At 39.9% G+C, this 23,875-nt stretch overlaps 1 protein-coding gene across 1 annotated transcript in view; it reads left to right on the top strand.

Annotated features, from left to right (window-relative positions):
• The first annotated feature begins 22,897 nt into the window (after nt 1–22,897).
• Nucleotides 22,898–23,875, top strand: part of LOC121373876 (transforming growth factor-beta-induced protein ig-h3-like) — an 11,962-nt gene continuing 10,984 nt past the window's right edge. The window contains exons 1-2 of the mRNA XM_041500663.1: nt 22,898–23,072; nt 23,871–23,875. The exon at nt 23,871–23,875 is cut by the window's right edge and continues 198 nt beyond it. Coding sequence (XP_041356597.1) covers nt 22,922–23,072; nt 23,871–23,875 — 156 coding nt within the window. The 5' untranslated portion in view covers nt 22,898–22,921. The remainder of the gene's footprint in view (nt 23,073–23,870) is intronic.

Genomic DNA, 23,875 nt, shown 5'->3' with positions numbered 1-23,875 from the left:
GGGACGGACTATAGGAGATAAGAAAATTTGATTTAAAACTGTTTTCACAATGCCTCAAGATATTGAGCTGACATTTTGTGTATAGCTTAATCATTATACTCTTTGAGATCAGGTTTGACTTTAATGGTGATTTGCCCATTTTCCCATAAACTTAGGAATTACAAAAATGTGTTGGGCCTGGTAGGGGACTTGTATTGCTTTAGCACTGTTCGCAAAATGCTTGTCTTGTCTGCCATTTACCTCCAAAAAGTGGAACATTTTTTATGAATCATCCAGTATATACATACACACTACAAAAGCGTACTCACTGTTTATATATAAAGATTACAAAATATATTTGGATGAAGAAGATGCTGATGTCAGTGTGTGAACAGGACAAGGGACACATGGATCCTCTTTTTCTTTTTTTCTTTCTTGTTTTTAAGTAAAATGAGGTAAGCTAAATTTCAAACCGCTTTCTGGCATTACATTTTTAACATGCAATTTTAAATTTGTCACTATTGAACAGGCATTCAACCTACAAAGGCGAGACGAAGCCCAGTGGTAAAGCGTTCTCTTGATGCGCGTTCGGTTTGGGATCGATCCCCGTCAGTGGGCCCAATGGGCTATTTCTCGCTCCAGCTAGCGCACAACGACTGGTACATCAAATGCCGTGGTATGTGCTATCCTGTCTGTGGAATGGTACATATAAAATATCCCTTGCTGCTAATCGAAAAGAGTAGCCCATGAAGTGGCGACAGCAGGTTTCCTCTCTCAATATCTATGTGGTTCTTAACCATATGTCCATAAATAAAATGTGTTGAGTGTGTCATTAAATAAAACATTCCCTTCCTTCCTTTAACATGCATATTTGAAATTTTTACCACAAATTGGTAGTGTGTGTGTGTGAGAGAGAGAGAGAGAGAGAGAGAGAGAGAGAGAGAGAGAGAGAGAGAGAGAGAGAGAGAGAGAGAGAGAGAGAGAGAGAGAGGGAGAGGGGGGGGGGGGGAGGGAGGAGAGAGAGAGGGACGGGGAGAGGGACGGGGAGAGGGACGGGGAGAGAGACTTTATGGGTTTCTAGTATAAACTTACAAATGATGGATGATGTCATTTTTATTAGAAAATTAATATTTTAATATAAAAAGTAACACATTAAAACAGAGCGATATATGAGGCATAATTTAAGGTGATCGCTAATACGCAAACCCTCATAAGGTCCAAATCGCTTAGCTAACAGAATGATAGGCATACTCTGATATTTCTACGAGTTCAGAGATTTTGATTATATTAAAGTATTTTCTTAAACAAATAATTATAATAAGTGCGTCATTTTATGTGGTTGCAAATACGAAAGTTTACATGACATCGATCTACCTTCAGATTCCACTATATTTGATGCTATGGTTCAGGAACTATTTGGTAGAATAATAACAACAACAATAACAACAACAACAACAACAACAATAATAATAATAATAATAATAATTACAATAGAGGTTGTCGCTGCTTATTGACCTAATAATAATAGAAATAATAATTATTATGACAATTGCAATAGGGATCAGTTGGATAACTAGTTAGTAAGTTCTATAACAGATGGAATAACGGTAAACAGATTGGCCAATCCTACCAAAAAACAGAAGGGATATTTTATGTGTACTACTGTGTACTACAAGATAGTACATACCACGACTGTGATATATTATATATATATATATATATATATATATATATATATATATATATATATATATATATATATATATATATACGTCCCATATAGCACTTCTGGCGAGCGCTCTATAATTTGGTTTTATACGAGCCTGTTTCATACGTCTGTGTTCCAAGCACTCGCCGCCCGAAGACAGAATATACACATAATTACGTTTTGTTTTGTTTAACCACATCACTAGAGCACACTGGTTTATTAATCATCGGCTGTTGGATGTCAAACATTTGGTAATTTTGACTAGATCTTCAGAGGAAACCCGCAAAATATTTCCATTAGCAGCAAGGGATCTGTTATATGTATTTTCCCACAGATAGGACAGCACATACCACGGCCTTTGACATACCAGTCGTGGTGCACTGGCTGGAACGAGAAAGAGTCCGATGGGCTCACCAACGGGGATCGATCCCAGACCGACCGCGTATCATGTTTTCAGGGCCGTAGTTAGGATTTTTTTTTGGGGGTGGGGGGGGGGGGGGGGGGGGGAGGTGGAGAGGCAACTGAATAGCTAATAGTCTAAAACTCCTTAAACGGTTAAGAAGAGAATTTTCTTTAAGTTTCTGTAATTGTTTCCGGATTTTTTTTCTGCTAGCTAGCTACGGCCCTGGTTTTTGTGGTCTAATAGATGGACAGAGGTGATTCGATGCTACGACTCGAGCACCTCAGGCTAGCGCTCTCACGACTGAGCCAGAATACCGCCCCCGGACTTGCATTATATACGTTGTACTCCGCCGTACACCTGCAGGTTAATTATACCGCATACCCATGTTGATTGTAAAGCTAGGGGTAACTCCCGTACACTGGAAAGTAATAACATGTTTATTGGCGGACTGTCTCAATAGAAGTGCTTGGTCTCGGAGAGGATTAATCGTGTGTGGTTCATTGTTATTCCTTTGTTGTTGAGAATAATCTTTCGGTAGTGCAGTGGTGAAGTCATCGGCATTAAGGTTAGTAAGTACTGGGTTCGCATCCCGGTACCGGCTCCCACCTGGTAAAATGTAAGACCACTATAATCCACTGCTGACACAATTTTAATCGTGCGCGGTCGGTGTGGGATCGATCCCCATCGATGGGCCAGTTGGGCTTTTTCTCGTTCCAGCCAGTGCACCACGACTGGTACACCAAACGCCGTGGTATGTGTTATCCTGTCTGTGTGATTGTATATATAAAAGATCCCTTGCTGTTAATCGAAAAGAGTAGCCCATGAAGAAACGACAGCGGGTTTCCTCTCTCAATATCTGTGTGGTCCTTAACCATATGTCTGACGCCATATAACCGTAAATACAATGTGTTGAGTGCGTCGTTAAATAAAACATTTATTTCTTTCCATTTTAATCGCTAACAGCGAACCGTTAACCCAATGTCCTGGATCCTTTTTTCACAAAGCTCTCTTAAAGGGACAGTCCTGAGTTTGTTGTCATTGTTACGATATTGCGGACTACCAGAGACGTTTCAAGGACAACACATTTGAATTAAATAAATTTTTCTGTATAAAATATCAGTGTCTGTATATTTAAACGTGTTTCTGATCGTCCCAGTATTGTACTAGCTGAAACTTCATTTCGTTTCCCAATATATATATGTTTTCGTACGTACGGAATTGTTGGGAGACCAATCCAGTTTGGGCTACATACAAATAATAGGACAACAAGAAACTGAATATACAGACACCTATATTCTAAAGATGAAACAATATTTAGTATATAATTTTAGTCATTAAAATATTTTATTGGTCGAACATCATGATCAGTCAAACTCATGATCAGGACTTTCCCATTGAGCAGCATCTGGTCATTCTTACAAGGCGTTTTGTATTGCGCTGCAAGAACGCAAAGTTGCGAGAGTTTAGTGAATTATGCCCCTGGTCAGACAGACCAGAGAGCTAAAATGTGTGTGTCCACAGCATCGTGCATGTGCATGAACAGTGATTGGATATAAGCACAAAAGTAAACTTAAGACAAACACGCTGATTATAGTGAATTGATAGCCTTGATGTCGTAATGGTAGGTTTTGGATTTGTGTCCCGTAGGCTCCTTGTATAATATTACAATTGCTAGTTAGAACTGGAACCCAGTGCAGGAGCAGGTATAGGCAGGGGTCCATAGGCTCCGCCTCTCTTGTTTGCACATGAGAAAACTGATTTACATGTATTTGCAGGGCAGTAGGAATGACATCTGGAGTGGGGTGGGTGGGTTCACAATCTCTACTACGGGAGGCATATTCTCTAGTGTGTAGAAGCCATATTTGTATCTTTATTTAAATATAATAGGGCAAAAAAACCCCATACATTTTCACTGCCCCTCCCCTTTCCCAGGAATCCTACGGGCCTGATTTGATAAAAATTATTGGAGCGTAGGTCCCTTGTACGAAACCACTTATATCCACGCCTGAAGTCGACGCTCGGACCTTCTAATACGTAAACACTTCTAACAGTAATATCGCCAATCTATACAGATAGTGACGTTATGTCAGTATTCGGTTTGAAAGTTCACGCACTCCTAGATATTACGCTATGCTCGGCTTGTTTGGAAATATTGACATTTGCCGTTTTGTAACTGTTGAGTTCATTGCCCTCGCCAGGTTTGCTAACGCTTTCTGCTTTAAGTTTTTAATAATTCGCAGTTTAATTGCGCTTTCAGCGGGTCGAGTTTAATTGCTTTAGCTATAAAGACATATTGTAAAGCCACAGTTTAATCCAGTGCTAGATGGAAACATTATTTTTTATACATTGGCATTACCAATGGAAAACAGGCACATTGACATTACCACTGGAAACCTGAAACCTTGACATTACAAAAGTGAAAGATAGACACATTGACATTACCAATGGAAAACAGACAACTTGACATTACTGATGGAGAAAAGAACACCTTGACATTACTGCTGGAAAACAAACTGGAGTTAATGCTGGAAAACAGACACATTAACATTACTGCTGAAAAGTAAACACGTTAAAATTACTGCTGGAAAACAGACTGACGTTACTGCTTAAAAACAAAACCCACATGGAAAAGAGCACATTGGTATTAGTGCTTGAAAGTAGATAGAAGTTAAGTAATGGAGAATAGACACAATGACATTATTATTAAAACAAAAACACTGACATTCTGCTGAAAAAATATATAGAAAAACTGACGTTACTGCTGAAAAAAGGACGTTTGCATTACTACTATAAAAAAGAAAGACAAACTGACATCACTCCAGTGAAAAGTTCACATTACTGCTGGAAAATAAATACATTTAAATTACTGCTAAAAAACAGACTGACGTTACTGCTGGAGGACAGACAGAGACATTACCTCTATAAACAGAAACACTGAAATTACCACTAGAAAACAGACTAACATCACCACTGGGAAACGGGCACATTGACAATATTGCTGGAAAATAAACTCATTGACGTTTATACTTGGAGACTTACATTCATAGGCGTACACGCTCCTATTTGTATTAAGGGGGCGGGGGTAACTTGATATTTACCCGAATTAAATGATAATGCCCAAATCTGGATGACAACGTTTATTCATATTCACATGACTACCAAACCGCTATATGGCATTGCAAACGAAGGATACGTATTTTTACATGACGAACAACCAGTATTGTGAGTAGAATGGTGAAAATACATGTACATGGTGAAAAGGTTTCAGATCAGCTTTTTTTTTTTTTTTTAAACTCACTCTGGGTGGGAGCCGGTACCGGGCTGCGAAACCTGTACCTACCAGCCTTATGTCCGACGGCTTAACCACGACACCACCAAGGCCGGTCTGTTTTTGCTCAAATTCTCCATCCGACCAATAAAAACACATCTGACAGAAAAAATATAAATCGGCCAACTGCATTCCGAGAGTCCCGTAATGAATTACGAATCATGTCCAAAATAGCTCGGCCAGAGTGTGCCGTGTGTGCCGTCCGATGGCTTATAATGCGGGTATATAATTATCAAATAGCAACAGAAAGTCAGTGAAAAGAAAACATTTGGTTGAGTATTGGTTCAGAATTTCTTGCGGAGACAATGTAAAGGGGTCAAATGGTAAGGGGTACTGAAGGTAACTGACCTCCAGTTCTGGCCCATATGTATTACACACACACACACACACACACACGCGCGCGCGCACGCGCACACGCACACTGGATACTTAACGTTAATCGAGGAGCGTAGTTTCATTAATAAAACATGTCAAGTGCCGTGGTTCAATTCGCAATTTTACAATGGTTTGACATTCAAGAGTAAACTATATATAATTGAATAGGCTGTATGACAAACATAATTATTTCGTTACTCGCATGCTTAATCTAACACTAAAGGGGCGGGATCTAGCTCTGTCGGTAGAGCGATCGCTTGATGTGCTTTGGTCAGAGGATCGAAACCCCTCAGTGGAACCATTCTCTTATTTTCCATCCCAATAAGAATCCCACGACTGGTGTATTCTAGGCTGGGGTATGTGCTGCCCTGTCTATGGGAAAGTGCATATAAGAGATCTCTTGCTGCTTTCCCCTGAGTCTGTATATCAGAATTACGTAATGTTTGACTTCCAACAGCCGATGATTAATAAATCAATGTGCCATAGTGGTGTCATTAAATAAAACTTTTTAAAAAAAAAAAAAGCTTAATCTAAATTTAAAAGTGGCAGGATGTAGCTTAGTGGTAGAGGTCTCGCTCTGGGTGAACCTGTCAAAGATTTGTTCCATTCCAATAAATGCCAGGAGCCTGATTTGATACTAGTTCACCAGTGGTTGATAAATGTGCTGTACTGTTCATATAAAAGATAACTTGCCGGTATTCTGTACGAGTAGCCCATATGGCGACAGCTAGTTTCCTATCATTCCCTGAACCATGTGTCGAAATAACACTAAGCAAACACTGAATATAATAATCGTGCTTTTATGAAGTCCTACATTCCTTTTTTTTCTATATATCAACCTTGGTCTGTATCTCGGTATTTGTCAGGCCAAATACTTAATACAGACTGACAAACACGTTGTCAATACTTTATATATTAAAAAAAAAAAAACCCCAACACTTTCTTTATATGCAATACTATTTGTTTAGATTATTACGCATTGATCTGGTTGTCTAATGCCAACAAAGATCTGTGGACACTTTTTTAATAACTGTTACATTGTTGTTAATTCCCACGCTTAATTCAATATGGTATATAGTCATACTTCTGATTACGCCCGTTTCATCTCGGTGAATAGAAAAAAGAAAACCCCCAGCATGTTCCCAATGGATATGTTTGCTACTATTCCTTTAATTGCGACTATCACATCTATAGCGTTTATATAATTTCCATGTCTTAAGTTCGCGAAAAGGAAATTAATGCAGTGAATGAAAAGAAACTCGGAGTCGTTTCCCATTCACACTTGATCACTCTTCTGGTTAATTTATCAGACATTTCTTAAGGTTATTAGCACGGCTGTTCATTAAACACCATGAAAAGAATATTTAGACGAGGTTTGAAAAGAAAGTCACTGGACGATATGGGAAGACTGACAATCGGGTCTCAGCTTGCTGTCAAACGTTGGGATTAGTTTGAAAGACAGCTTAACACTGTTGAATATTTACTAAACATAAATACAGGAGTCGAAATTGGCTAAAACTCCTGCCGGATATTCGGTCTGGCAAAGCTATAATATCTGCCGGCCTGAGTCAAAATCTATCGGACCAAACATGACTGACTGAAACTAATTGTGCGAAAATAAATGTAAAATAACTCCCGGTCCGGCGGGACGACGGGCAATTGTTTTTTTTTAATTCCCGGTTCGTGGTGATGTTGGCTGGCAACAACTGGTCTGGATGACGGTATTTCGATCCCTGAAATATATTACTTACACTATCATCATCTTTTGAGAAATATTATATTTATATACATGTGTATAGTCCTGAATGTTTTGGTTTTGGCAAAATCATTAAATAAAAACCCTAACGAAGAACCCATTGCCAGTCATAAAGGTTTCGGGCGTGTCAGTATCACTAGCAAAGGACAATTTTTTTTGTAACTCTGCACACCTCCATCATTCAACCCATTCAGTCATTTTATGCATGCATCTTCATACTGGCTTTGTGAGGTGATAGCTGAAGTAAGGAACAAATGAAGATACGATTAAACCAAGATTAGCATTTTGGGTTGTAGTTTTTTTAAAGCGGGGAAGACATAGCTTAGTCGGTAGAATACTCGCCTGATATGCGTTGATCGTAAGATCAAATCCCCTCTGTGAACTCATTCTGTGATTGGTTTTTGTTTTCGTCTCAACCTTGTGTCCGAGGACTGGTGTATCAAAAGCCGTGTTATGTGCTGTCCTTCTATGAAAGTATATATCAATGATCTCTGCTAATGTAAAAATGTAGTGGGTATTCTCTAAGACAATAATATGTCATAATTATCAAATGTTTGACAGCCAGTAGCCGATGATTAATTAATCAATGTGCTCTAGTAGTATCGCTAAACAAAACAAACATAACCAAACGACTGTAGGCTAAAATGTGCCGACGTGTCGTTAAAGGTACGGCCACTGTTTACAGTGTTATAACATCGTTTACTAATGCAAAATACAAGCTGAAGTACACTTTTAAAGGGACATTCCCGAGTCTGCTGCATTGTAAGATGTTTCCGACTAATAAAATATTTCTACGATTAAATTTACATATTAAATATATTTTCTTGTTTGGAATATCAGTGTCTGTATATTAAATGTGTTTCTGGTTTTCTTAATGTTTGTAACAAGTCCAAACTGGATTTTGTACGAAAAAATCTTTTTTAGTCGACAACATCTTAAAAAATTGCAGCAAACTCAGGAATGTCCCTTTAATAAATCCGTGTATCTTCGCTATCGACGGAGATCATCAGAAGCCTGCGCTCAGTTGGCTGCGCATGCCGCCATTGCGCCTATGTTTTACATCCAATAGCGATGATTAAAATATAGAAATATGTCCAAGTGGTGTCGTTAAATAAAACAAACTTTGTTCATAAATTTATTTATTGAAATTAATATTTTTTTTTTTTACATAGATTTTACCAACGTGCATTCTAGATTTGGTTTCAGCGTACTTGAAATGGTGAATTCTTAAGCATTATGGTGAAAAAAGTTTGAAAAGAAACATAGCGTACCGACACCATCCGAATACGTGTCTGAGAGGAATGAAACAATTGCATTTGACTGCATGACTAATGCTTAAAGGCATATTGTCACAGACCACTGACCTATTACATGACCTAACAAAGTATTACTTAAATATATATATATATATATATATATTTGATTTGTCCCTAAATGTACTTTATTCAACCATTTACGTAACCACCATACTCCACTTATTAATGATATTTTGTAAAAAAAATAAAATTGAATTTTGGCAATGGTCCATAATTCAAAAACTAACATTGCTGAGAGGGTTGACATGGATTTCACCCCATCATGGTGTAAAGTGATGCAATAGCTAGGTTTGGTCTGTAAAAATTAATGTAATTTTGATTTATTATTAATTTTTAAGGAAATAAGATCCTTAAATCTATGACAGTATGCCTTTAATCTTAAAATTAATTATTTGTAAATATCAACATTGATTCTAAATAATATCAAAACATCAAGACGGTGGACTGACTAGCGTCTGTACGCACTAACTCTGTGCCCCAGTCTGTTGAGCAACGCTCTAAAGATGATTAAGAAAAATAAAGCAGTGTACACAATGTGTACAATGTTATGAAATTATGTTTACCAAGTTACTTTTAGTTTTCTACATTTCATGGAAAATAGCTTGGCAGTCTATGTATACTAATGAATTCCGCCAGTCCCCCTTGATTCCGGTTCAGACAGAGTAGGCCTATATTAGTACGATACATCAATACGTACAACTGATGTAAATAGTTAATAATTGAGACAAATATGAAAACCACGCAATTTAATATGAAGTCCTAGAGTCACATTTGTCACCAAACGAAATCAGTGGTGCATGATCAGTAAACATAATAAATGATAATACAAAATATGAACACTAAATGTGTGACTACTTCAAATATGACATTGTATATCCAGTAGAAATTAATGAACAGGAATTGTAATCGACTTTTTAAGTCTTATTATGAAACAGCCAGGGATGTTATCCAGTCACAAATGTGCTTGCGTCAACTGTGCTTCAGGGGAATAAGTTAGCTGTTAAATTTTAATCTTGAATTCCTTGCACCACACCGTGGCCCACGAGTTGTAGTCTGTGATGGGCGTTATCTTCCGACTCTTCTGTACAACTCTCGGCGAAAGCGGCAACTGTCCACTGGTGTGCCTGATCGTGTCCAGAATATCCATTGCACTCTCCAGCCTGTACGTCATCACCAGCCGTCTGTCATGGGGGATGGCCTGAAGCGACTGGGTTCTCTTCAGGTTGCATGACGGCAGACTCCGAGACACGGAGTTTCTGGAGGACGGTAAACTGGGTCTGCGACTCCGTTGTTTAGACTCGGACTTCACCTGCCCGACACCCGTCTGCCAGTCGACATCCTGGTCACTTTGTTCGTCAGTGTCCTGTTCGTCCTGGTCGTCGCTGTAAAACACCTGCTCGTCGTCTGCTTCCTCCGTCGTCTTCAGACTGCTGACCCCCTTCGACTGTTTCCGTATTCCTATTCGATTCATCGGAGTCTTGTTGCGCACGAGGATCGTGGTGTACTCCGGGTTGCTCAGAACCAGTTGGTTACGTAGCACGTCCTCGTAACCCTTCATCATGGAGTACTGAGCCTCCGGTGACAGAAACGACGAAAACCGAGCAGCAGTCGGCATTTTATGAATCACTTCCATCGTGTTCGCTCGTTCGATTCCGCCGTCGCTCGACTTGTGCTTCATCTGGAAGGCCAGCTTACACTTCACTAAGTTTTTCACCTTGTTTCCCAGAGCCAAGAATCGCGGTTTTCCAGCGCCGACACTGATAGAGGTAGTCAAACAGTTCATGGTGGCACGTCTCTGCAAGATCTTTTGTGATATTGTTGTCTTTTCGGAATCCTCGCCTACTGCTTTAGAAAGCGCATCACTTGATCCCAAACAATTACTTGATTTCCTTTTCATCATCCGATTTTTCAATGGCGGGAATTTCGTAAACATCTTATTGGTTACACGTCTGTCAACAGTATACTTCTCTTTGAATCTCTCAACAGTTTTTGAATTATGCGACATATTTGAATGAATCTAGCATTCCAAAATAAAGTGTTTTCTGATTCTCCAGACCTGCCAATTCGACGTCGTCGATCCGGCGCTTATTATAATCTCTGGTATATTTGTAAAGAATTGTCCATGAAATCCAAGTTTTTGCATATAAATATACTTACTAGTTATTAGTTTCCAACAATTGTATATCTGCTGTGCATGTTTGTGCATTTAGTAGATTAACTAGCCAAGATATTTATTCCTTCTGTTGTTAAAAACACCACATGTCTTGTCCGCGGAAAATCATACAAAATTAATTATCGTGCTTATAACATTCAGTGTTTTTCAAGCACGTCCATCCCAGACACACACTTCGATCTTATTCAGATAATCTTAGCTGTTTTATATATATATCGCAGACGAACATCGGGTAATGGCCGTTTCGTGTGGATGAAACCACGCCTATCTCCCGAAAGCTCGCTTTTTATTAGTTGTCTCTGACTTATTGATGTATGTCAAAAGCCGTGTGCAGTGGACTGGGCTGTGATTGTCACCATGCCAAGTTGGCAAACCAAAGCATGTTCGATCTCCTCAAGTTTGGATTTAGTCCCTTTTGTAAATAGTCCACACGTTGTGTAATACGTACTTCAGTGTACCCCGGGCCAAACTTTAATGATGTAGTAAACATGTTTTGTCACACGAATGTCACCTGTTGTATTTACTAATGGGTGATTTCAGTTATGTACGTTTAGTTATTTCATTCATTTCAACAGTGGTAAAGCGCTCGCTTGATGCGCGGTCGGTTTGGGATCGATCCCTGTCAGTGGGCCCATTGGGCTATTTCTCGCTCCAGCCAGTGCACCACGACTGGTACATCAAACGCCGTGGTATGTGCTATCCTGTCTAACGGATGGTACATATAAAAGATCCCTTGCTGCTAATCGAAAAGAGTAGCCCACGAAGTGGCGACAACGGTTTTTCTCTCTCAATATCTGTGTTGTCCTGACCGGCCTCGGTGGCGTCGTGGCAGACCATCGGTTTACAGGCTGGTAGGTACTGGGTTCGGATCCCAGTCGAGGCATGGGATTTTTAATCCAAATACCGACTCCAAACCCTGAGTGAGTGATTCGCAAGGCTCAATGGGTAGGTGTAAACCACTTGCACCGACCAGTGATCCATAACTGGTTCAACAAAGGCCATGGTTTGTGCTATCCTGCCTGTGGGAAGCGCAAATAAAAGATCCCTTGCTGCCTGTCGTAAAAGAGTAGCCTATGTGGCGACAGCGGGTTTCCTCTAAAAAAATCTTTGTGGTCCTTAACCATATGTCTGACGCCATATAACCGTAAATAAAATGTGTTGAGTGCGTCGTTAAATAAAACATTTCCTTCTTCTTCATTCATTGCAACTTATTTTCGTGCTTATATCCAATAAAGGTTCAAGCACGCTGTCCTGGGCACACACCTCAGCTATCTGGGCTGTCTGTCCAGGACAGTGGGTTAGTTGTTAGTGGTTAGTGAGAAAGAAGAGGGTGTAGTGGCCTTACACCTACCCATTGAGCCCTTAAGAACTCGCTCTGGGTTGGAGCCAGTACCGGGCTGCGAACCCTGTACCTACCAGCCTGTTGCCCGATGGCTTAACCACGACGCAACTGAGGTCGGTACGTTTGATCAAAGTTTGTTTTGTTTTAACAACACCATTAGAGCACATTGATTTATTAATCATTGGCTAATGGTTGTCAATCATTTAGTAATTCTTAGAGAGGGAACCCGCTACATGTTGCCATTAGGAGCAAGGGATCTTTTATATATACACCATCCCACAGAGAGGATAGTACATACCACGGCATTTGAATTTTTGGGGCGATTACGTATATACACCATGTGGAAAAAAGGGAATGCTTTAGGCCACAAGTGGGATAACCAGGGCACATGTTCCCGCCACCCCCGGTTCGTACGGCTTTGCTGTCCCATGACTTTGACCATACGTGTACGAGACTGGACGGGGGGTGGGGGGTGGGGGGGGGGACCCTCTCCCAGGGCTGGAGCAAATTCTCATATTAGGACCAAAAAAATAAGGATATATTCGGGCAAAATTAGCTTGCCTGAACCCTTTTCATCACGTATTTGCACCATTCTAGTAACTACCCACAATATTAGTTATAATCCATAAAACAATTAGTGGTTATTTGTTTGCAACCCTATATAGCTGTTTGACAGTAATGCTAATTATGAATAAATATTGTTATCCAGATTCGGGCATTTTCGTTTAATTCGGGCAAAATTCGGCCTCTGAGTTTGACACAGTCGCAGGTATAGGGACACACCATTAGCAAGCAAGCAAGCAAACAAACAAAAATGCAAACCAATTTTAACTGATGTGCAGAGAATGAACCGTACTTGCATTTGTTATAGATATGTACTTAGAATGAAAACAATAGAAACGGTATTGGTTTTTACGTCTATTTCTGATAGTGTTTAATGACGGCGACAACACTTTGTAAATGTCGAGTCTGATTTCAATATAAAGGCCTCCCATGTCTTCACAGAAGCTAGTGTTTGTGAACAGGTGGCTTTGCAAAAAGGTTAAGCGGCATTAATTTTTATTGGTAAATGCATATTGTTTGTGTCATACATCAGTATTATTTTTACACTACTATTATTTGATGTCTGATAAACGGCTATTTTAGCTCTTCGTGTTGAAAGTAAGAACCCCCCCCCCAAAAAAAAAAAAAAAAAAAAAAAAAAACCGCTGCCGCATCATAGACTACTATCGAACACCAGCATGGGATATTTTATACGCACTTTTCCTCAAACAGGACAGCACATACCACGGCGTTTGATAAACTAGTTGGGCGATTAATTGATCTTGCACACCCGTTGGTGAGGACACCATTCGTTATTTGTGAAATCGCATGGCTATACCACACGTGTGTTATTGATTTAAAGACATACGATTAGCTGCTCCTAGGTGATGACCCGATCGCCATGTGGCCATACCATCCAATGAAATAAACACGACCAAAATCGATTGTTTTGTGACATATAAGTTTAACTGAAACTGCAAACACAACCGACGTAAATAGGTTTTAGTTGTAAAATACGTTTAAATGTAAGAAACAGAATTCTACACTGGTGTCCTTTAGATACATTTATCTTACAACTCATTGTTCTTAAAACGTATCCTTTAAAAAAAATCGACTTGAGACCTTAATTTATTGCCTACAAAATAAATATCACAAAGTTTTAAGGTGTAATGGACCTTTTTCTTACTCTTCCCTAGGATGCTGTAAAACTATGTTTGTCACCATAAAAAAAAATCGCTTGTTTTTCTTTCCCTCCACGACAAAATCCCCCCTTGAGACATGGTTCCTATGGGCCTGAAACCCTCCCACACATTTTCGGCGATTTCGACAACAGGATAGGCAGCTAGCGGTCGTCCCGTATTGTAGATTTAATATCCACGTTGTTTTCCATTGTTATAATAAACACTTAACTCACAACAATAACACCCCCATTTCCAAAATTCCAGTCGTAAAACGGTGTTTTCTCCAATCGCGCTTATTGTGTTACCCCGCGTTATGTATTCAAGGCTGTTCGAGGTAAACAAAGGTATTTTTATTGTTGACGACGTGCGCCGATTGCTCTGTACTAATGACCAATTCTGTAGACATCTAACTGCATCGAACCGTTTGACGGACACTCTGTGCGATTATGGCCAGCAATGGGAATCACATTAATAACAAAATACTGTTTACATTATTCTCGTGCGGGCGACATCGCCATGGGTCAAAGTCAGTGCTAATTGACGTCGGGATTACCCGCAAAGACACATAAATATGTGAGGACACATAAATAAAGAAAATGGAAAGTCTGATACGCCATTACATTGTTTAATGTTTAGGTGCAGAAATATATGATATTTTCAGAGGCGGATCTACAGTTTGCGACAGGTATAATTTTATTATATATTAATTTTCATTTTTTTACGATCCCCTGCAAACCTCCCCCAAAACTCCATTGGCATTCCGCGTTATGTCTATTGGGGGCCCCCTAAATGGATTTTCTGGATCCGCCACTGACTTTGAATTAGCAGATCCAGAGAGGTGTTACAAGGATCCCGTGTAAACACCAAGTCCCCTCCCCGCCCGTTTGAAAGAAAGAAAGAAATGTTTTATCTAACGACACACCCAACACATTTTGTTTACGGTTATATGACGTCAGACATATGGTTAAGGACCACACAGATACTGAGAGAGGAAACCCGCTGTCACCACTTCATGGGCTATTCTTTTCACACGCACACACACGCACGTACACACGCACATACACACGCACACGCACACGTACGCACATGCACACGTACGCACACACACGCACGCACGCGCACACATACGCACGCGCACACGCACGCACGCGCACGCACACGCACACACACACACACACACGCGTGTGTATGTATGTAATGTATGTAATGTATGTATGCATGTATCTATCTATCTATCTATGTATGTACATGTATGTATGTATGGGTGTGTGTGTGTGTGTGTGTGTATATATATATATATATATATATATATATATCGGGTGATTAAAAACGTCACTCTTTTGAAGTTTAATAGCGAAAGGAGCCTAGTCAACATTTACTGTACGTACTAAAAAAACCCAACAAAAAACAAAAAACAAAAACAAAAACAAACAAACAACAAATAAACAATAGTTTATTGTCCAACTATGTTATTTTTCTATTTTTCCATAGTCCGGTTTTCTTTTTTTCCATAGTCCTTTTTTCTAGGATAAATAAACAACATACTAACGTGGATTTTTGCAGAATTTAAATATGCTGCATTGTATACTTTTTTCTGATATTCAGCTTCAAACAGTGAGACATTTTTTTCAATCACCCAATATATTACTGGTACAGGATCACGTTTCAAAGTTATCATGCGGTTATGGCTGACAGTTTTTCAGAGTTATTGTATATATTATACGTTATATCATCAGATTACGTATTGTGATATAATGAGAAATATATACTCTTCAAAAAAAAGAAACGCAAAAGGGTACAAATGGGTTATAACTCCGATTTTATGTTTCCTACCGGTTCATGCTTTGTGAATATAAGGTCATTGCATGTCCCAAACACATTCCCACGGTTACATTCGATAAAACGCAGCTACTGTACAATAAAGTTCCAAAATGTGAATATTCGCAAAAACGCAGCCACGTGCAAACCCCATGTCACCACTGCACGTGCGTTGTCTGCACGTGCAACATGAACACCGACAGTATAAAAGTGCAGGGTGTTCGCTTGCCTGGCCTCTGTATCTGGCCGACAGTTGACAATCCAGGACATGCCACGTCTCAGTGAACCGCAGAGAAACAATGCCATCGGCCGACTAGACGCAGGCGAATCCAGAACGGCCGTTGCCAGGGCATTCCATGTGTCCCCAAGCACCATCTCCAGACTGTGGGACCGTTACCAGCAACATGGATCAACAACCTCCCTAGATCCGGTCGACCACGGGTCACTACCCCCGGGAAGGACCGCTACATCCGGGTACGCCACCTTCGGGAACGATTGACTACTGCCACCTCCACAGCCGCAGCAATACCAGGTTTGCGCAGGATATCCGTTACCAGACCGTACGGAACCGCCTACGTGAGGTAAGAATTCGTGCCAGACGTCCAGTTCGAGGTGTCATCTTAACACCACAACACCGTCGACTCCGACTGCAGTGGTGCCAGATTCATCGACAATGGCCTCAACTGCGATGGAGACAGGTGTGGTTCAGTGACGAGTCCCGATTTCTGCTCCGACGTCATGATGGAAGATGTCGCGTGTATAGGCGTCGTGGTGAACGTTATGCGGCAAACTGCGTGCAGGAAGTGGACATATTCGGCGGGGGTAGTGTCATGGTGTGGGCAGCCATCTCACACACTGGCAGAACTGACCTGGTCCACGTGCAGGGCAACCTGAATGCACAGGGCTACATTGACCAGATCCTCCGGCCACACATCGTTCCAGTTATGGCCAACGCCAACGCAGTGTTCCAACATGACAACGCCAGGCCTCACACAGCACGTCTCACAACGGCTTTCCTACAGAACAACAACATTAATGTCCTTCCGTGGCCATCGATATCACCGGATTTGAACCCAATTGAGCATCTATGGGACGAGTTGGACCGACGCCTCCGACAGCGACAACCACAGCCCCAGACCCTGCCCGAGCTGGCAGCAGCCTTGCAGGCCGAGTGGGCCACCATCCCCCGGGACGTCATCCGTACTCTGGTTGCTTCAATGGGCAGGCGGTGCCAGGCAGTTGTCAACACACGCGGAGGCCACACCCGGTATTGACTCCAGATGACCTTGACCTTGGTGGTGTGTCCTATCACTTACTCACAATGGACTAGAGTGAATTGTGAACAATCCTGCAACATTTGGTAATTATCGGACTCACCATTCAATAATTAAATCAATTCTCCAAATGTTACGACAATGTGGTTTTGCGTTTCTTTTGAAGAGTATATATTATTATTATTATTTTTTTTTTTTTGCTACGACCAACTCGGAGTTAAATTACTGTTATTAAGGTTAGCTTTGCCCCGAGACATTCGCTACTTAGATATAGAATTTCGTCTTTTTTTAATGCTCTGAAATTTAAAACTAGTCTGGTTCACGTAAGAGATTTTCATTTGTTCCGTAACGTGTTCAGTCAAATACCACGTTATAATTTGATTTACTATATATCTTCTGAAAATAGCACTATTATGCAAATCAATTATTTTTTGTGAACAAAGATCGGGATTACGTTATTTTGGAATGATGAATCACTCCTTAAACTTACAAAAGATCTTTCTGTTCACGTCACCATGTTTTTTTTTCATGTGTGTGATTTCATTTTAAAATCCACCCTTTGGGTTTCTCTTAATATATTTTCGCTTTATAATCGGAGACAACATTTTTTGGGCTCAAAGATATTGAGTTTCAAGCTGTGGCTTTTCACTAATCTTTAATTAAAATTTGATTTATAAAATCTCATTAATTCTAGTTTTTTCCCCCACGGTGTTGTATATAGCTCAGTGGTAAAATGCCTGTCTGAGGTACAAGTGGTCTGTCTGTCTGTCTATCTTGTCTATCTCTCTCTGTCTGTCTCTCTCTCTCTCTCTCTGTCTCTCTCTCTCTCTCTCTCTCTCTCTCTCTCTCTCTTTCTCTGTATCCCCCCTCTATCTTTCTCTCTGCCTCTCGGTCTGTCTCTCTTTGTCTCTCTTTGTTTTCTCTTTCTGTCTGTCTGTCTGTCTGTCTGTCTGTCCGTTCGTCTCGCTCTCTCTGTGTTTCTGTCTGTCCATTCGTCCGTTTCTTTCTCTCTCTCCATCTCTCTATCTGTCTGTCGCTCAGTCTCAAGTGTCGAAATTTTAGTCGTAATTAGAAATATGTAACAATCTGCTATCCTGTCCGTGGGGTGGTTAAAGATTCCATGCTACTAATATAAAAATGTAGCGGGTTTATATGTTAAAACATATCAAATGTTTTGACATCCATCAGCTGATGATTAATAAATTAATGTGTTCTGGTGGTGTTGTTAAACAAAACAAACTTTAAACAAATATATTTTTCTTTCCAATTCTTTGACCCCCAGGGCGGGACGTAGCCAGTAGGTAAAGCGCTCGGCTGATTCGCGGTCAGTCTAGGATCGATCCTCGTCGGTAGGTTCATTGGACTATTTGTCGTTCCAACCAGTGCACCACGACTGGTATATCAGAGGTCGTTGGATGTGCTATCCAGGCTGTGGGATGGTGCATATAAAAGATCCCTTGCTACTAATGGACAAAGAAAAAAAAGAAAGAAATGTTTTATTTAACGGCGCACTCAACACATTTTATTTACGGTTATATGGCGTCGGACATATGGTTAAGGACCACACAGATATTGAGGGAGGAAACCCGCTGTCGCCACTTCATGAGCTACTCTTTTCGATTAGCAGCAAGGGATCTTTTTTATGTACCATCCCATAAACAGGATAGCACATACTACGGCCTTTGATGTACCAGTCGTGGTGCACTGGCTGGAGCGAGAAATAGCCCAATGGGCCAACCGACAGGGGTCGATCCCAACCCGAACGCGCATCAAGCGAACGCTTTACCACTGGGCTACGTCTCGCCCACACTAATGGACAAATGTAGCGGGTTTCTTCTGTAAGTCTAAATGTCAAAATTACTTAATGTTTGACATCCAAAAGCCGATGATAAATAAATAAATATGCTCTAGTGGTATTGTTAAACAAAACAAACGTTAAATTTCTTTAACCCCCAAGCATATATCCAATTTCTAAATCCCATGTTCACCAGTCACTACAACTGTTTAATACTCTTCAACGATGTTTTACGCTAATGCAAAATGACGTCTTTGTTTACAGGAATTGTATTATGTGCTCAACATGATCCCTTGCCAGTGTGTTGTAACAACAGCACAGTACGGTACATTTACCAGGCACCACGAAGTACCAGCGTCATGTTGTTAGACTGAATTTGTTGACTTTTCGCTTTTTAATCGACTGGACATAATCAAGCAAGTGAAAATGAAAACAACGCCACCGCCTTGCACCGCTCTTCAAATCATGTTGATGTTTGTATGTACATACTTCCATGCGTAACGTAAATGGTATATGACCATGATTCTTTCGACATTAAAGTAGCAAATTTATTTATTTAATGGCTATGCGTAAAGTAAATAATATATGGCCATGATTCTTTTGACAATAAGGTACTGCTGGGTTTTTTGTTTGTTGTTGTTTTTTCTTTCTTTTTTAATCCCACTGCCGATTTTCCTCTTACTCCTTTGAATTCCTTTTCATTTCTTCCCGTTCTGACAACTCCTCCTAGTTTCCACCTTCACATCCCAGTCCTTGTCTCTCCAACGGCGACAGGTGCTTATCTCTTGTGGCTATCCGTGCCACACACATGTCATTCACCATCAGCTTTTAGCTGTGGGCTTAGTCTGTCCACTTCGAAGACTATTCAGTAGTTACTTCTGACATTGTTAAGAGGCACTTGTAAACACCTACTATGCTCCCCTACTTCCGGCGGTCGTTAGTTAGTGCCGTGGGTCAGACCAGCTTTATTAGCGGCAGAGGACGAGGATGCCAGGTGGGTGCAGGGAAATACACAGAGACTGCACCCATGGAGGAAGTTGAGACAGGTAGGCGATAGTGTAGAGAGCTCAGAAGATAGAGTTTGAGGAAAGCTGACAGAAAAGGTCGAAGCAGATTGAAATCGTGGAAGAAATTGGAAAGTATTTTATATTAAGATAATGAGAATGTTAGGCAGAGGGTGATAAATGAGAAAAGTAAATGAAAGTTTGAGCCAGCTTTAACGAGATTTGAACCACTGTCGTCAGCTTGATTGTCTAGCAGCTATCCACTAGACCACTGAGCAAGTAGCAAGTTTACTTATAGTGGTTGAATTGCCTGTGGTCTGATGATGTATCTGTAAGGTTCAGGTTACCATTCATTCAAGGTTCAGACATCCTGGGCTTAAAGGGACATACCCTAGTTTCAACCTGTGAAAATTAACACTAAGTTTAGCTAATCTACAAACCTGTAACACATTTGGATAAAGTTACAGTTGAATGAAACATTTAGTCTGTGACTTTGAAATGTTGAAATACCCTTTAAAAATATATTAAAATTCGACTCCATAATTGTTACTTCTCAGACGCACGTGCGTTTTTAAAAATATGAGAAATGCATTTTGTGATATTAAAACCACCAGGATGACCAAACACAATTCGAATGTATGGAAATTGATAAACTAAACAATAAAATCTAAGTAAAGTTATCAAAAACAGTTATAATAGTAAAACATATGCGTTAGTGTTTAAAAACTCCGAAACCGCCAGGAACCTGGATAGTCCAGGAGAAAGTACACATCCAAGAATGATGTCGTTAAATTCAAAGGGGTGGGAAGAGGGAGGCAGAGAAACCTCCTCCCCCCACCTCAATCCTAAAGGTAATGCATTGTTCCAAGGGCTATCCTAGTTGAAAATTAAATTAATATATATTTAGCTGCTCCCAACCTACCCCAATCGTTGTTACCTACCAATGTCTATGTTAGAATAGGAAATGAGGGAGTTAGTGTGATTTTTATCGGTATTACAAGAACCGACTAGGTGGTAGACTAATGGTGTTAACTCATTTTCATTATTTATTTATTTATTTATTATTATTGTTGGCATGAGTTTAATGGATGGTATGTTTTTTTGTTTTTTTAACGAGGACCTGGCACCATGTGGTTATGTAAAAAGCCACCAAAAGACTATACTGTTACATGGTCTCCGTTGTTCACATAATGACTATAAGATAAGAAAGTACTGATCACATCAGCTGACACTGATGGTGTGGTCCTTGCAATTTCCATACTTTATCTTTTGATAACCATGTATTGTTTATGACATGAAGAGAAACTATAGGATGATACCAGCTCATGATATTGCAGCTAGCCTAGGATAACAAAAGGCAAAGTAACTTCGATTTTGTCCATGCGATCAGTGGGTGTGACACATCATTGTCATTCAGTAGTATTGGGGGAAAACAGCACACTTAGACAGTTTTTCCTGATATTACATTATGTGCTTTACGGTAAACCAAATGGTCACGTTGGGAACCAATCAAATAGTTCGTGAATGTTAGCGAAACGTTTGCCGGCTGAACTTGGGCCTGATGGTCGTACCTATCCTAAAAAGATGGGATGTCAATACTAAAACAAATCATGGCATAGTACGTAACAGAGGGTGTTCTCCAGGAGTTTCCGGTTATTTGAAAAATACTAGACATATTAATTATTGTCAGTTAATAGACATTTTGACTGAAAACATTAAACTTAAGCATTGGAATTTGAAATAAACGTTGAAATGATACACGCTTTTTGTATGATGATTCATGTTCGCTGACAGTATTAAAACAATGAAATTTGAAATAAACGTTAATATATTATATGTTGTTTTATAAGACGCTTCTAATGACGTTCGTAACTGAACATATCTGATGAAAACAACCTTCCTACCTGTTTCATATCTAAGAATTTAAATCAAATTGGCAGTTAGAATTGATATATATGTTTTTGTTTAAATAGATGTCCGGCCGATGATTAATGGACTTGATAGTAGTGATCAGGGTCTCAATAAGATGGGACGACAGTGCCTATTTGATGTTTTATTTCACGTTATCTTAATTATCAATGAAGGAAATGGCTTATTTAACGACGCACTCAACACATTTCATTTACGGTTATATGCCGTCGGACATATGGTTAAGGACCACACAGATATTGAGGGAGGAAACCCGGAGTCGCCACTTCATGGGCTACTCATTCGATTAGCAGCAAGGGATCTTTTATACGCACCATCCCACAGACAGGATAGCACATAGCACGGCCTTTGTTACACCAGTTCAACTGGTTCAACAAAGGCCATGGTTTGCGCCTGCCTGTCGTAAAAGAGTAGCCTATGTGGCGACAGTGGGTTTCCTTTAAAAAACAGTGTCAGAATGACCATATGTTTCACGTCCAATAGCCGATGATAAGATAAAAAAATCAACGTGCTCTAGTGGCATCGTTAAATAAAACAAACTTTACGTTCATCAAATTGGTGTCCTCATATTAACCTGTTTCAGTATAATTAGGCCTACCCGTCTTACACAATGAGAGGCTTTGGAACGTTCAATAGACAGAAGACTAAATCGACCTGTTTCTGAAACAAAATCAACAAACAACTAATGTAATGAGCTGAACATATACAACAGTTGAACATCAACGGTCACGACTGATATATGTGAAGTTGGATATAAAAAAAGGGGGGGGGGTGGGGGAGGGGAAAAAAAGAGAAAAAAAAGGAGAAGAAAACACCTAAAACCTGACTATGCTAACAAAACAAAACAAAACGTAACTGATAAAACATCAAGTTTTGTCTGATAAAACATCAAGTTTTGTCTGATAAAATCTGCTACGAGGAGTGTTCCGATAAGGCGAATGTTAACAGTTGTCGACCAGACAGTAGTTACAACCACTCGACAAATTACAGTTTTATTATGTTCATATTTGTCTTGTGCGTTTCACTGTGGGCCTCGGCATCGGGTGCAGACCACAGAAATGCTTTAGCATATTTATCACAACATAGCGAATACTCAACATTTGTGAGTCTGTTCAAACTGGCCGATTTGGAATGGCAACTGGAAAATGGTAATATACACGTAATATTTGTTTTTTAAAATATGGACACCATGGTTGTTGTTTTTTGTATATATTATAAAAATGTATGTTTGTTTTAAAAAATATATAATTTGTTTTAAGAAGTGAATACATGTATATTTGGTTTTAACAGCCAGATGTGTGAATATGTGTTGTAGATACGTAGAATCTATACATTTGGACTGATCTTTAAAGAACATATCTACAACAGACACATGTCGGTAAATCTGTTTTTTAAAATTTAATAATAAAAATCAATTACAGTGACTAGAAACAGATTACTATCAGGCATTGTTCAAAAAGATTTTCGTTTGATTGCAAACAAAAGCATATCGTCACTACACAAACGTTGTTCTGACAAGATGACGTGGATATTTAAAAAAATAAATAATAAAAAATCAATTTTCCCTTTTTTTTGTTTAGCTTACTGATTGCAATCAGCTCTTTACTTCCTAGGATCGGGACGTAGCCCAGTGGTAAAGCACTCGCTCGATGCACGGTCGGTCTGGGATCGATCCCCGTCGGTGGGCCCACTGGGCTATTTCTCGTTCCAGCCAGTGCACCACAACTGGTATATCAAAGGCCGTGGTATATACTATCATGTCTGTGGGATGGTGCATATAAAAGATCCCTTGCTGCTATTCGAAAAGAGTAGTCCATGTAGTGGCGACAGCGGGTTTCCTCTCTCAATATCTGTGTGGTTCTTAACCATATGTCTCACGCCATATAACCGTAAATAAAATGTGTTGAGTGCGTCGTTAAACAAAACATTTCTTTCTTTACTTCCAGCACAC

The sequence above is a fragment of the Gigantopelta aegis genome, chromosome 6, assembly GCF_016097555.1.
Source record: "Gigantopelta aegis isolate Gae_Host chromosome 6, Gae_host_genome, whole genome shotgun sequence".
Lineage (NCBI taxonomy): Eukaryota > Metazoa > Mollusca > Gastropoda > Neomphalida > Peltospiridae > Gigantopelta > Gigantopelta aegis.
Note: the sequence above shows the minus strand (reverse complement) of the source record. Positions and strands in the feature narration are given on the sequence as shown.